This window comes from Polypterus senegalus, chromosome 15 (assembly GCF_016835505.1).
Source record: "Polypterus senegalus isolate Bchr_013 chromosome 15, ASM1683550v1, whole genome shotgun sequence".
NCBI classification, from domain to species: Eukaryota; Metazoa; Chordata; class Cladistia; order Polypteriformes; family Polypteridae; genus Polypterus; species Polypterus senegalus.
In genome coordinates this window covers 81,728,344-81,741,669 of record NC_053168.1, presented here as the reverse complement: position 1 = coordinate 81,741,669, position 13,326 = coordinate 81,728,344, and the positions used below count along the sequence as shown (strand labels likewise).

Here is a 13,326-nt window from a genome sequence, read left to right as displayed (position 1 = left end):
GCTAATATACTTTTGCAGGGAGAAATACAATATTTGTAGTGGGTGGGTACGCACTGGTGCTCAAGTTTCCGGCATTTAGTCCTTTTGGACCTCCACAGAACTGGCGGTTTCTCACAAAGTGGCCCTCCCACTTTCTGAAATTACTTGTATACCCTTGGATCTACAACATTTAAAAGGGGTCTGGCACTCACTCTGCAATCATTTAAGAAGCTTCAAAAACATAGTACCAGCAGTTAATTTCATCCACTTCAACCACTTGAGGTAGCAACCACAAATTTAAAATGTTCAGATCATTGATGCCTTAATGCGCAGCCTGTAAATGTTATTGCTGTTTGTAAAAAGTTAAAGTTAAACATGATTCATTGTTACTGCTTTATTGTCTGGGAATGGCAATGTCCAAAAAACAAACAAACAAACAAAAAGGTTAAACATACAACTGGCAAAAACAAGAGATAATGTTTGAGTGAATGACCTAAACATAATAATAATGCTAATAATAATACAAGTAAATTGTGTTTTGCACTGACCAGCAACAAAAGACAAGGTTAATCACTAGGAAAATCAAGGATTGATCTCTGGTAGAAATGTTTAACTTAATTACTGTATATGCAGTGTGTTCTAAGAGTAAGCAGCTCCAGTAAACTAATAATATTAGTACCTTTTTTAAAAAAAAAAAACAATCTACAAATATGGCTATAAAGTAGTACTTTGATACAGTAGTTACAGTTAGATGCATCAGATTAACCAAAAGCACTATAACTGAGGCCCATTATCTTAGGGATTTTCCTGGGTGAAACCAAATAACATAGCTAGTTAAGTATATAGTATAAAGTCAGCCATTAAATGTTGTAGCTGAGTTTACCAAAAATTACCAAAGTTCAGCAGCTCTAGTTTGCAAATGAGATTCAGCAATATCTTGATGAGTTGAAATGATTCCACAGAGAAAATATCTTCGTTTTAAAACCTTTAGTGAAAATTCAAAGGAAAACAATTCACACAAAAATATGTTTAAGAAAAGTTCTGTTTAAAGTTTATTTATCTTTTTTAATTGCTTATATAGTTGAACCATTTCTAAACGGTCAGAAAACCGTATTCATATCCCATTTGCAGAGGTCTTTCAGTCCATGCTAGCCATGAGACTAATTCCAAACACAAACAAACTGACTCGGTTAACATACTGTATTGCTGATTATAGCAGGAAAGTTCTATCTCATATGAACTTACTGGGCGTAAAAGACTACCATTGTCTATGGCAATTAAAGAAAATTAAGTTCTATTCAAATTAAGCAAACACTAATATGAGTTTAACTTAAAGCATTAACTTTCTAAGATTGGTTCTTACAAATGTTATTTCATATTTGCTAGGTTTATGACTTGAACAAAAGCACCTCTGGTAGATTAGGATATGCTGTGTTTTAATTAAAAACCAGACTCAAAACTAAACTGTAGGTCTATTTCTAAGCTGCCTTTTATGGAAAAAAAAAATCTTAGAAATGTTACCATCCAACCTACAACGGTTCTTGAAGAACACAATAGATACATTTCGTTCTGGCTTTGGTAGGACACACTCTGCTGAGACGGCTCTTCTCAGAGTTTCTAATGACATTCTAATGCATAGTGATGCAGGTAAATGCTCTGTGCTGGTTTTTCTGGTTCTTACAGCCACATTTGGCACTGTTAACCAACATGTCCTGATTGAGAGACTCAAGTTGAATATAGACATATCCGGGTCAACCCTGAAATGGTTCTCTTCCTGTCTATGCTGCTGCTGCCACCTATGTACCGTCATCTGCTACTCTGTCCTATGGTCTGACCCATGTTCTGTTCTCAGCCCTCTTTTGTTTGTCTATTATGTAATTACTCTTGGTTATATTTTGAGCACTTTTAAATGCATTATCATATGACTGCTATGCTGATGGCATAGTTATATCTCTTTTAAACCATCACATTTTGTCAGGTTATCATTTTATATGACTTCCTGAATATTATAAAACAGATTAGATGGCTGAGAATTATTTGCTGCAAAATACTGAGAAAACTGAAATTTTAATTTGTGTTGCTTTCAGTTTTATCCCAAATTTCTATCTAACCTAGGCTTTTTTTACTCTTTTAATTAAATTTATTGTAAGAAACTTAGGAGTTTCTTTGACATTTGACAAATATATCAAATTTTTAACACGGTCTTGCTTTTTCCTCCTCATGAGCATTGCTAAACTCATTCAAATGGTTTCTCAAACATAGTTGGAGATAATAATGCATACATTTGTGTCATCTTGTCATCATTGTTGTAATTCTCAGTTCACATTCTTATTCCTCCTCACTGTTTTGCCTCCTTCTGCAAGTATGCTGACTAGATCATCTAAAAGATCTCCTATCATACCCATCCTGATTTCTTTGCACTGACTCTGCAGCTACTGCAGCCTTATAGCACATCTAGATCTTTGAGGTCATCAGCAAAAATAATGCACAGGGGAACTGAACATCCAGATCAAAGAGGTATGGATTTAAAGAAGATCCCTGGTGCAGACCTCTAGCTGAGATCTTGCCTCTTACCCAAACACCGCTTTTAACCCAGAATTCTCACATACTTCTCTTGTACTTCTTTCTCTGTCATGCACCTCTAGACATCTTAACATGGCACACTGTTATAAGCCTACTCCAAATCAATAAATACCATATGAAATCCTTTCTGTTTTTCTTGCTGCTTCTGTATGAGCTGTCTCAATGCCAAGACAGCATTAGTTATTCCTGTTAATGGTATAAAACCAATCTGTTCCCTATGATGGTCTCTTCCCTCAACTTTTCCCAAATTTCATTGTGTGTGACATCAGCTTTATCCTAGTTTCCATAGAGTCCTGAATACTGAACTATGGAATCCATGGCATACAGTATTATTGTAAACCCACTACTTCCTAAAACAGTGTGCACGTTCTTTGTGTAGCAGTAGTTAAACATCTATGACTCAAGTCATGTGCAATAAAATGTTATAAATTTTGCTTCTTGCCTTCAACTCTATCTTCTACTTTTATATGTTCTCTGCTGCAAACCATATCTCCTGCACACCATCTGCCTCCAAGTTACAAGTCATTACAAGTAATCACATGAATGAAAGTAGCTTTTTTTGTTAGGAAAAGCAAATACAGAATCTAATTTTTGTAGTTCTTTTTTGCCCTTGATTTATGGTGTTTTGATTGTGCCCACATGTTCCTTTGATTCAGCACTATTTCTGATTTTTGCCTTTGAAAAACTGATCACACTCTTTCTCCTTTACATCATTGTCTTTATGGATAAATACATACAGTTGCTTTTTAAAACATATTTTATTGCAGTTCTTTGCTTGTAAGTTTGTTTTTTTTCTGCTGCTCAAATATCCTGTATGAACTCGCCATTAATATATCATTCTTCTGACACCACTGACTTAATTTTCTGTAGACTGACCCAGTTGATCATAAGCTTCAGCCTTGAGTGTGTATAAACATTAGTCATTCAGACAAATGTCTGACAAATATTGAGCACGTAAATTAATATTTCTGTTTAACCATTAAGGCCCTAAAGTCTTTGTCAGTGAGTATTATACAAATTGTGGTGTATTTTGGTACTAATTATATATTTGTGGCTCACTGTTTAATTTGGTTTGTGCCTTTATGTCCAGTCAATTCAATTTGCCACAGGGCTAGTTAAAGCAAGTTGGGATGCTCCTGACTACAATTTGGAGTGCCACGACAAAAGGTCTAAACATTTGCATAAGTGAGGGATTTCAATATTAGATTTATTTAAATTGCAAGCCTTTCTGAAAACATGTTTTCATTTTGTCATTATGGGTTATTGAGCATAGATTGATGGGCAAAAATAGAGAAATTATCCATTTAAAAATATATCTTAAACACAATAAAGTTGTGCAGAAATTGAAGAGGTCTAAATACTTTCAGAATCAACTGTCTATAAAATGAATACATTTATTTTGGGGGGAATTAGGTTAAAGGTTATTTCCACACTGAAAATAAAAAAGTAAAAGACACAATATTTTGGCTGTATTTCTTTCTTCAAACGTGCCACATTGCTATTTTGCTGTTCTGCTATATGATACTTTGATAATAATTAAGGCCATTTCATAATAATACAGTCATCACGGCAGTACATATATGAACAGAGAAATTAGTAGATCATTTTAAACCCTCACATAAATAATCATGCAGGAGCAAATCAGACATGTTAAGTAATAAAAATAATGCAGCAGAGAACGACACATATAGGACATTAGTAATCAGTTTAAATTACAGAGTCCAGAAGATGCCAGTAGAAAATTAAGATTCAAATGTTGTTATGCTTCTGGACAATACAATATTATTGTTATTTTTTGTATTTTATTAGTTCACAAGGGAAAATGTAGGTATTATAGAAGCCCAAAGATTTTACAGAAAAGCATTTACAATGAGGTATTTTTAAATATGTATGAAGGTGCCCCAGTAGCAATGTCTTATGCACTTCTGTATAAGTCAGGCACTAAAAGTAATACATTCTAAGCGTTAAATTTTAGTACTGTGTAATTTATTTGTTTATTTTTAGACCATGACAACAATATTTTTATCACATAACACTAATAAATGGTTACATTTAATACATAATTTAAATAGAATATTATTAGAAATACCTATATTTGGCAGTGAATAAGTGAAATCTGTGAATATCATACACTACCCAAATGCACAAAAGCTGCTTCTTAAAAAAAATCAAACTAACATACTACCGAAATATGCATTGTAGTGCTGTTGTTAGCATTGACCTTCTCCCACATATGCATCATATAAAAAAAATAAATATACAGTATAATAATACCATCATGGTATTGGCTTTGAATGGTTTCAGTGATAATAGGCAGAATATTGCTGTAGGTTCTACTGATGATAATATGTAGGTTGAGATGAGGTAATGTTAAATATATCTGTGCCCCAATATTATTGGTTGTGTCCTAATGGTCTAAGAATAATCTGTTATATTCACAGTACCAATTTCTTTATGGCACTAGTCCATTGTTTGACTACAAATAAAGTTAACTTTTATAACTGTAAACTTAAAGGAAGCATTTGTTTCAATGTTACAGTCCAGTCCTGGTGGGAACAACTGAGCAGTGGTACATTTTGAGTTCAGTCAGTTTCTTAGTTTAATTATGGTTATTACCGTTAACTAAACTTTTCGTTAGCTAGTAGATGGCATACTTCTTTACTATCCTTTTTGTTCATTAATAGCTTTTGTTTCTTTTGGTAATGAAAAAAATATATATTTTTACTGATATTTGTTTAGTACAAATATAGTTCTTTGTTTTCATAATGTTTTACTTGGTTTTAAGTTTCTCCTTATTACTTTTACTTTACCATCTTTTTTTCTTTAAAATTAACAAAGTGTCTTTGTATGATTTTCACCCCATTAATATTAAAAACAATTGAAGTATTTTGGGGAAAAAATGTAAATAAAGCGCATTTGTTGATTTTTTTTTTTCCTGAAAAGTAAAATTGTAGGTGACAAGGAAAAGAATGTCTAATTAAATTGCATGTTCAGTTTTCCACAGCAGTTGGAATCTTAACAAATTTTTGAAGCAAAAGCTTCTATTATGCTCCACAACCAAGAGTGGAACCCTTTTTATAGGGTAGATAGCATACAGTGGACTTCCCAAGCAATTTTCTAAATTTAAGGTTTTTGTTTGTTCACAATAAAAACTAGTAACACTTATTTTTATTGGAGACTATGATGTATTTTGCACCAAAGAATATGAATTTGAAATAATTAATGCTGCATTAATGCTTTCAAAATTGGTGAAGCTCTTGACAATGTTTTACTGTGTTTGTTATCTGCTTAGGTGAACACAGATGGGCTGGTACTCCGAGGCTGGTATAGTACTCTCACTTTAGCAGTATACGGATCTGTGGAGAAGGTTCTAGTTCACGACAGGGACTCTTCTCCACCTCCGCCGCCTCCACCACCACCACCTCAACAACCTGGTTTAAAGAGAGGTACTAAACATGGTAAGCTTTTTTTTAGATGGGGTTTCTCTTATGTTTTATTAGTACTGTAGTATTATGAAGAGTGCCACTTTCTTATTTCAAGGTCAGTAAAATAATCCACAGATTTTATTAATCACGTGTTGTATAATATTTTTTTGACCTTCATTATAAAAATATGCCATTGCTCTACAATAAAAGTTTATATTAAATAACTATTGAATAAAGACTGAATGACACTTTCAGTTATCAAATGAGATAGAGAAGTATTGTGTCAGTGTACATCTGTCTGTGAAAGGAAAAACAGGTGAACATTATTTGTATGTTGGGTTGAAAAATTGTTGTTAATTATATTAAGTACCTTATAATACAGTTATTGCTATTTCATTATGTTCACGTAATCTTGTTATCTATATGAAAAATGGTCACAATGCAAATATGTACATTAATAATACTCAAGGTAATTCTGTGCAGCTCTAATGTATTGTGGAGAACACTTTAGAAAAACTGTACTTTTTAGGATTTTATGTGGCAGTTTCAGAATAAGCATTCAGTATTTGCAGTAAACTACTTGAAAGCTATTTTTCTTATTGTAGATTGTGATCTACAAACAGCAGTCACCTACATAATCCTTTCAGAAGTTTCACGTTTTTATTGTGATTTTGTTAGCAATGGCTAACACTGATACTTGATACAAATTACAATGTGTAACTGCTAATTATCCACATATCTTTTTCTTTACATCATTTTTTGCTGGACATGCACTGATTTGAAATTAAAAAAGGTACCTGTCTGCAAAACCTTTCTCATATTTAAATCAATTTTGGTCTTTGATATTGGGTCTAAAATACTGTACACAGTGACAACAACAATGCTGCTTTGAGGTAAACTGATGAATAAGCCATAGATAAATAATGGATATTGAAACTTGCTACCCCAGTGTCTATGTGTCATTGTGCACTGCAATGGACTGCCTCCTCATCTAAGCCTGATTCTTACTTTACCATAACTTTAAAATTAGTAGCCTACAGAGTATTTCCTTAAGAAATTGCTTTAATTGCTCAATTTTTTATAAAGGCGTAAAAGTATGTCAAACTGATATCAGTAAATCTTTATAGCTGTCACAATTAAAGAAGTTCAGCTTTTTCTAGGGCTGGGCAATATGGAAAAAAAATCCCACCATGATAATTTTTTCATATCAGTTTTATAACAAAAAACATAAACTGCTCAAAAAAATTAAAGGAACACTTTGAAAACACATCAGATCTCAATGGGAAAAAGAAATCCTCCTGGATATCTATACTGATATAGACTGGGTAATGTGTTAGGAACGAAAGGATGCCACATCGTTTGATGGAAATGAAAATGATCAACCTACAGAGCCCTGAATTCAAAGACGCCCCAAAAATCAGAGTAAAAAAATGATGTGGCAGGCTAGTCCATTTTGCCAAAATTTAATTGCAGCAACTCAAAATTGTACGCAGCACTTTGTATGGCCCCTGTGTTCTTGTATACATGCCTGACAACATCGGTGCATGCTTCTAATGAGATGACAGATGGTGTTGTGGGGGATCTCCTTCCAGATCTGGACCAGGGCATCACTGAGCTCCTGGACAGTCTGAGGTGCAACCTGGTGGCATTGGATGGACCAAAACATAATGTCCCAGAGGTGTTCTATTGGATTTAGGTCAGGAAAGTGTGGTGGCCAGTCAATGGTATCAATTCCTTCATCCTCCAGGAACTGCCTGCATACTCTCACCACATGAGGCCAGGAATTGTCGTGCACCAGGAGCCACTGTACCAGCATAGGGTCTGACAATGGGTCCAAGGATTTCATCCTGATACCTAATGGCAGCCAAGGTGCCTTTGTCAAGCCTGTAGCGGTCTGTGTGACCCTCCATGGATATGCCTCCCCAGACAATCATTAACCCACCACCAAACTGCTCATGCTGAATAATGTTACAGGCAGCATAATGTTCTCCATGGCTTCTCCAGACCCTTTCACTTCTGTCACGTGCTCAGGGTGAACCTGCTCTCATCTATAAAAAGCACAGGGCACCAGTGGTGCATCTGCCAATTCTGGTATTCTATGGCGAATGCCAATCGAGCTGCATGCTGCTGGGCAGTGAGCTCAGGGCCCATTAGAGGACATGGGGCCCTTGGGTCACCCTCATGAAGTCTTTCTGGTTGTTTAGTCAGAGACATTCACACCAGTGGTCTGCTGTAGGTCATTTTGTAGGGCTCTGGCAGTGCTCATCCTGATCATCCTTGCCCAAAGGAGCAAATACTGGTCCTGCTGATGGGTTATGGACCTTCTATGGCCCTCTCCAGCTCTCCTAGAGTAACTGCTTGTCTCCTAGAATCTCCTCCATGCCCTTGAGACTGTGCAGGGAGACACAGCAAACCTTCTGGCAATGACACGTATTGATGTGCCATCCTGGAGAAGTTGGACTACCTGTGCAACCTCTGTAGGGTCCAGGTATCACCTCATGCTACCAGTAGTGACACTGACTGTAGCCAAATGCAAAACTAGTGAAGAAACAGTCCGAAAAGATGAGGAGGGAAAAATGTCAGTGGCCTCCACCTGTTAAACCATTCCTGTTTTGGGGGTCATCTCATTGTTGCCCCTCTAGTGCATCTGTTGTTAATTTCATTAACACCACAGCAGCTGAAACTGATTAACAACCCCCTCTGCTACTTAACTGATCAGATTAATATCCCATAAGTTTCATTGACTTTATGCTATACTCTGATTAAAAAGTGTTCCTTTAATTCTTTTGAGCAGTATATATATTATATATAGACAAAAAACATTCTGTATATATCCTCAGTACAAATTCAAGCAGCTTTCAAACGTAAACAAAGGACAACATATAATTGAGATATTCACTCAATTGTGGTCAATTTAAAAAAAAGTTGAAGTCTGCACTGCGGGAATCGTTGGGACCAAATGCATTTGCTTGTGACATAGGACTAATTTTCAGTAGTCTGTGAATTTCTCCTTGGAATTAATGAAGTATCTATCTGTCTATCTTTAGATGCAAAGTAGGACTATTTTGCATCCTTCTCTCTTTTTCCACATAAAAATGACTAAATTTGTTTTTCAGAGCAGGAGTTGCACTGTTTGCATTTATGTTAATCTGCTCTTTGATTTAATGACCATTTTTTTCCCAGAATCTTTTCTTTTTTCTTTTTTATTTGACATTTTGTAGTACTGAAGGTACAAAAGTTCCCTACCTGTTGTCTTGGTCATAAAACATGAAAAAAAGTTGAAAATTGCAGTTATCTGGGGGAAGACATACGACTATTAATTGACACATAATTATCTAAGAAGTCAACAACCTTTAAAATTGCCAATCGTGTTGCTCCAAAAAATGCCCTGCAAGATCTTAGCCTTCTGATCGACCTGTCACCCAATGTGCTCTTGCTTAAAGGTGTTTAAATAACATATTAAAATCTCGTGATCCACCTCACCAATTGGTTTGATTTTCACAGTTTGTGCAGAATATCGATATGTTTCAGTCTTCCAAACGGCATTGAATTTCGTTGTATATTTTTTAAGTTATTAATATTTTTGTTTTCTAATGGGGTTTCCTATGTACACAACGTGAGCATTTGAAAACTGCTTTATAACGATTTTTATTCTTTTAATAACAAACAAGTGTACTTAAATATATTTTGATTTGACACATATATTCCCTGAAAACATTTTTATCCGCAGGTTTTTTGTGTTTTATACAAAACTAGCAAAATACCCGCGCTTCGCAGCGGAGAAGTAGTGTGTTAAAGAAGCAATGAAAAGAAAAGGAAACATTTTGAAAATAACGTAACATGATTGTCAATGTAATTGTTTTGTCACTGTTGTGAGTGATGAGTGTTGCTGTCATATATATATATATATATATATATATATATATATATATATATATATATATATATATATATATATATATACACACACACATAAATACATACACATACATACATACATACACACACACAAATACATATATATATACATACATACACACACACATATATAAACATATATATACATATACATACATATCTACATATATACACACACAGCTATTTCGTATCAGTGCAATACGCTGCTTGTTAAAACGGATGACTCCCGCTCTTACGTGCAAGTATGCGTGGATATTATGAACTATCGTATTTGTTCAAGTTCTATTTAAATTTTAAATAGAAGGAATTTTTATTTAGTCGACAGAAATATCTTTGGTAGGAATGGTAAAAACAGACAGGAATATTATTCGTGAATAAATCAACTCAAACCTTAAACAACTTATAATATTTTGCTCTCCATAAAAATATATCCTGTCTAAATTATACAAGTTAGAAATAAAGTAAGCGTTAAAAGAACAAACATTCAAATTTCTTTACTCTTATGTAATTTTATATAAAAATAAACTTAGATTTTAAATATCCCAAAAGATTTTGCTCTCCATAAAAATATATCCTGTCAAAATTATACAAATTCAAATATGAACATGCTGCATAACAAAACCTGGAAATATAAATAAAATGTGTTCCTTTCAGCAATAACAAATCAAATCATTCAGTTGTCTTTGCTCATATGTCATTTTAGAGCTGGACGCCTGGCATCTTTTTGGCAACAGGTTCGTTTCTGTTTGGTGTGAGGTTCTGTGTTGTGGAGATTCTCAGGATGGATTGCAGGTGCTCATCAGTGAGGCGACTCCTGTGTGCTGTTTTGTTAGTCTTTATCACTGAGAAGAGCTTCTCACACAGATATGTGCTACCAAACATGCACAAGGTTCGAGCCGCATGTAGACGGACTTTTTTTGTTCTTCAAAGTCACCAAAGCGCCGTGCAAACTCAGTGCGCAGTGCGCTCAATTTATCAGCAAAGTGCGATTTGGGAACACCGTAGTGACGACTTGGTTTAACATTACTTGGCAACAGGGAAAGTGGGGCAAGGTGCACTGGTGCATTTGTGTCTCCCATAAAAGCAGCTTCACTTGAAATCACTTTGTGATTGTGCACGGGTTAAAACGTCCGCTGAAGTGTCAGATTCTTATTTAATTATGCTGCTTTCTGTATCTTCTGCATTCAGGTTACCCTGATGTTTTGTCTCATAGTGCCGTCTTAGATTAAATTCTGTAATTACAGCCACATTAGCTCCACAAATGAGACACACGGGTTCAGTAAACATATACTCAGCCTCCCATCGGTTTTTAAAGGCTCTATTTTCAGAATCAACTTTTCTCTTCAGCATCGTGTGAGCTAGCTTCGTAATAACTTGCAGCATCATAAGGTAGACTTGATTAAGCGGTAAGTGTTGGCAAGGCAGCTGAAGCGCTGCATTATGGGATCTGTAGTTTATTGTGTTACCAGCGCTTCATATACCCGGCTTTAATAACAATAATACAGTATATAAAATGATCTCGCGGGCGGATATAATTACACGCTGGGCGGATGTGGCCCGGCCCTTGAGTTTGACACATATGGACTAAATAGAACTTGAAAAGATATATTTTTCAAATGTGATCGCGCAATTCAGATAGAGTTGACGCGCACTACAGCCTGCATGCCTCAATAAGTCATCCTCCCTCGCTCTTACTTTTTACCGCTCATCTAATGAATACACTGAGTATGGCTTTACCAAAACAATCATTGATGGCGAATAAAGTATCCATTATTAGTATGTAGATCGGGATATATATATATATATATATATATATATATATATATATATATATATATATATATATATATATATATATAGTGGACCCGTATCGCAGTGGAAAAGTAGTGTGTTAAAAAGCTAGAAAAGAAAAGGGAACATTTTAAAAATAACGTAACATGACTGTCAATATACAGTATTTGTTTTGTGAGTGTTACTGAGTGTTGCTGTCATCAAGGATTTGATTATCATTATTTCTTTCAATCAGGTTCGTATTTGTAGGATGTGTTGTGTTCAAGTTACATTCCGTGTTTGTCAATCGTTGTAAAGATGACAGGTTTCATTCATCGATTCGTTTCTTACTGCATCAATAAACAGCTCGTCTTCTTCTTTATCTGAGACCTGACACACTGCATGCACGGGTTTTTACACTGTCTTCCTTTAGCGGGACATTGACTTTTTCCAACGTGTGCTTTGTTTCCGCAGTAGTTGGATTTATGAATATGCTTGTATGTATCAGACGCTTCATATTTTTTGCTGCCTTTTCAATTGTGTAATTCGGTTTTTGTTCAGCGCTCTTTGGAACTGTTGCTTTTATCTGTGCACTGCGTCAGTTCACGTGAGCCGCTCGGTGTACATGCATCGAAGGTTCCCAGCTGTGCTGGTGCCATCTCGTGCTATATCCATGGCTGTATTTAATGTTACCTTAGTCCTGGCACTTAAAACTTTCTCTCGCAGTTTCGCTGAGTTTGTGTCAAACACCACCCTGACCATCTCATCTTCCTCTCCATAAGCACAGTCCTTCACCCGTGAATATTTACCCGTGGCAGTTTGCTATTGGATTGCCGCTGACGGACGGCCTTATATGGGCAGGCACTAAATTACAAACGCCAGCGGCAGCCTGTCTATGAACTTAATTTAAAGTGTAGGTTTACATCGTGCTTTGTTTCCGAAGTAGCAGAACTCATGAATATGGTTGTATATGTCACTCGCTCGCTTCTTATTGTTTCGCTGCCTTCTCAATTATATAATGCATGTTTTCTTCAGCGCTTTTTGAGGTCTTCCTGGTTTTCTATGTACTGCGTGATTACGTGGGAGGCGTGATGATGTCACACGAAACTCCGCCCCACGGCGTTGAAGCTCATCTCCATTACAGTAAATGGAGAAAAACTGCTTCCAGTTATGACCATTACGCGTAGAATTTCGATATAAAACCTGCCCAACTTTTGTAAGGAAGCTGTAAGGAATGAACCTGCCAAATTTCAGCCTTCCACCCACACGGGAAGTTGGAGAATTAGTGAGTGAGTGAGTGAGTGAGTGAGGGCTTTGCCTTTTATTAGTATAGATAAATACAGGGATCTTTGTAACTTGAAAACACGTTGTTAACTGGCACTTCCGGTAAGGTTCTGCAGAGGATAGTACTTCGTAAGACGGCTTCAGGGCTGCTATTTACCGTTGGAGCGCAACCTAGTTGGAAGTCAATTGGGAAACGTTATTTAATAAAGTTTTCTTCATCGTTAAACCTTACCAATTTTCCATTTATTCAAACATATAGTTATCAATTTAAGTATATCTGTATTTAATTTTCCAAACATACATATTTGTATTGTGTTAAGTGCTTTGTAACACAATTTGTAATCGCTATGAAAGGCGCTGCATACAG

General features: G+C 35.6%; 1 protein-coding gene across 2 annotated transcripts in view; it reads left to right on the top strand.

Annotated features, from left to right (window-relative positions):
- Positions 1–13,326, top strand: part of virma (vir like m6A methyltransferase associated) — a 161,687-nt gene that overhangs the window by 55,440 nt on the left and 92,921 nt on the right. For both annotated transcript variants that reach the window (XM_039736377.1, XM_039736376.1), the window contains exon 5: positions 5,855–6,020. In XM_039736377.1, coding sequence (XP_039592311.1) covers positions 5,855–6,020 — 166 coding nt within the window. The remainder of the gene's footprint in view (positions 1–5,854; positions 6,021–13,326) is intronic.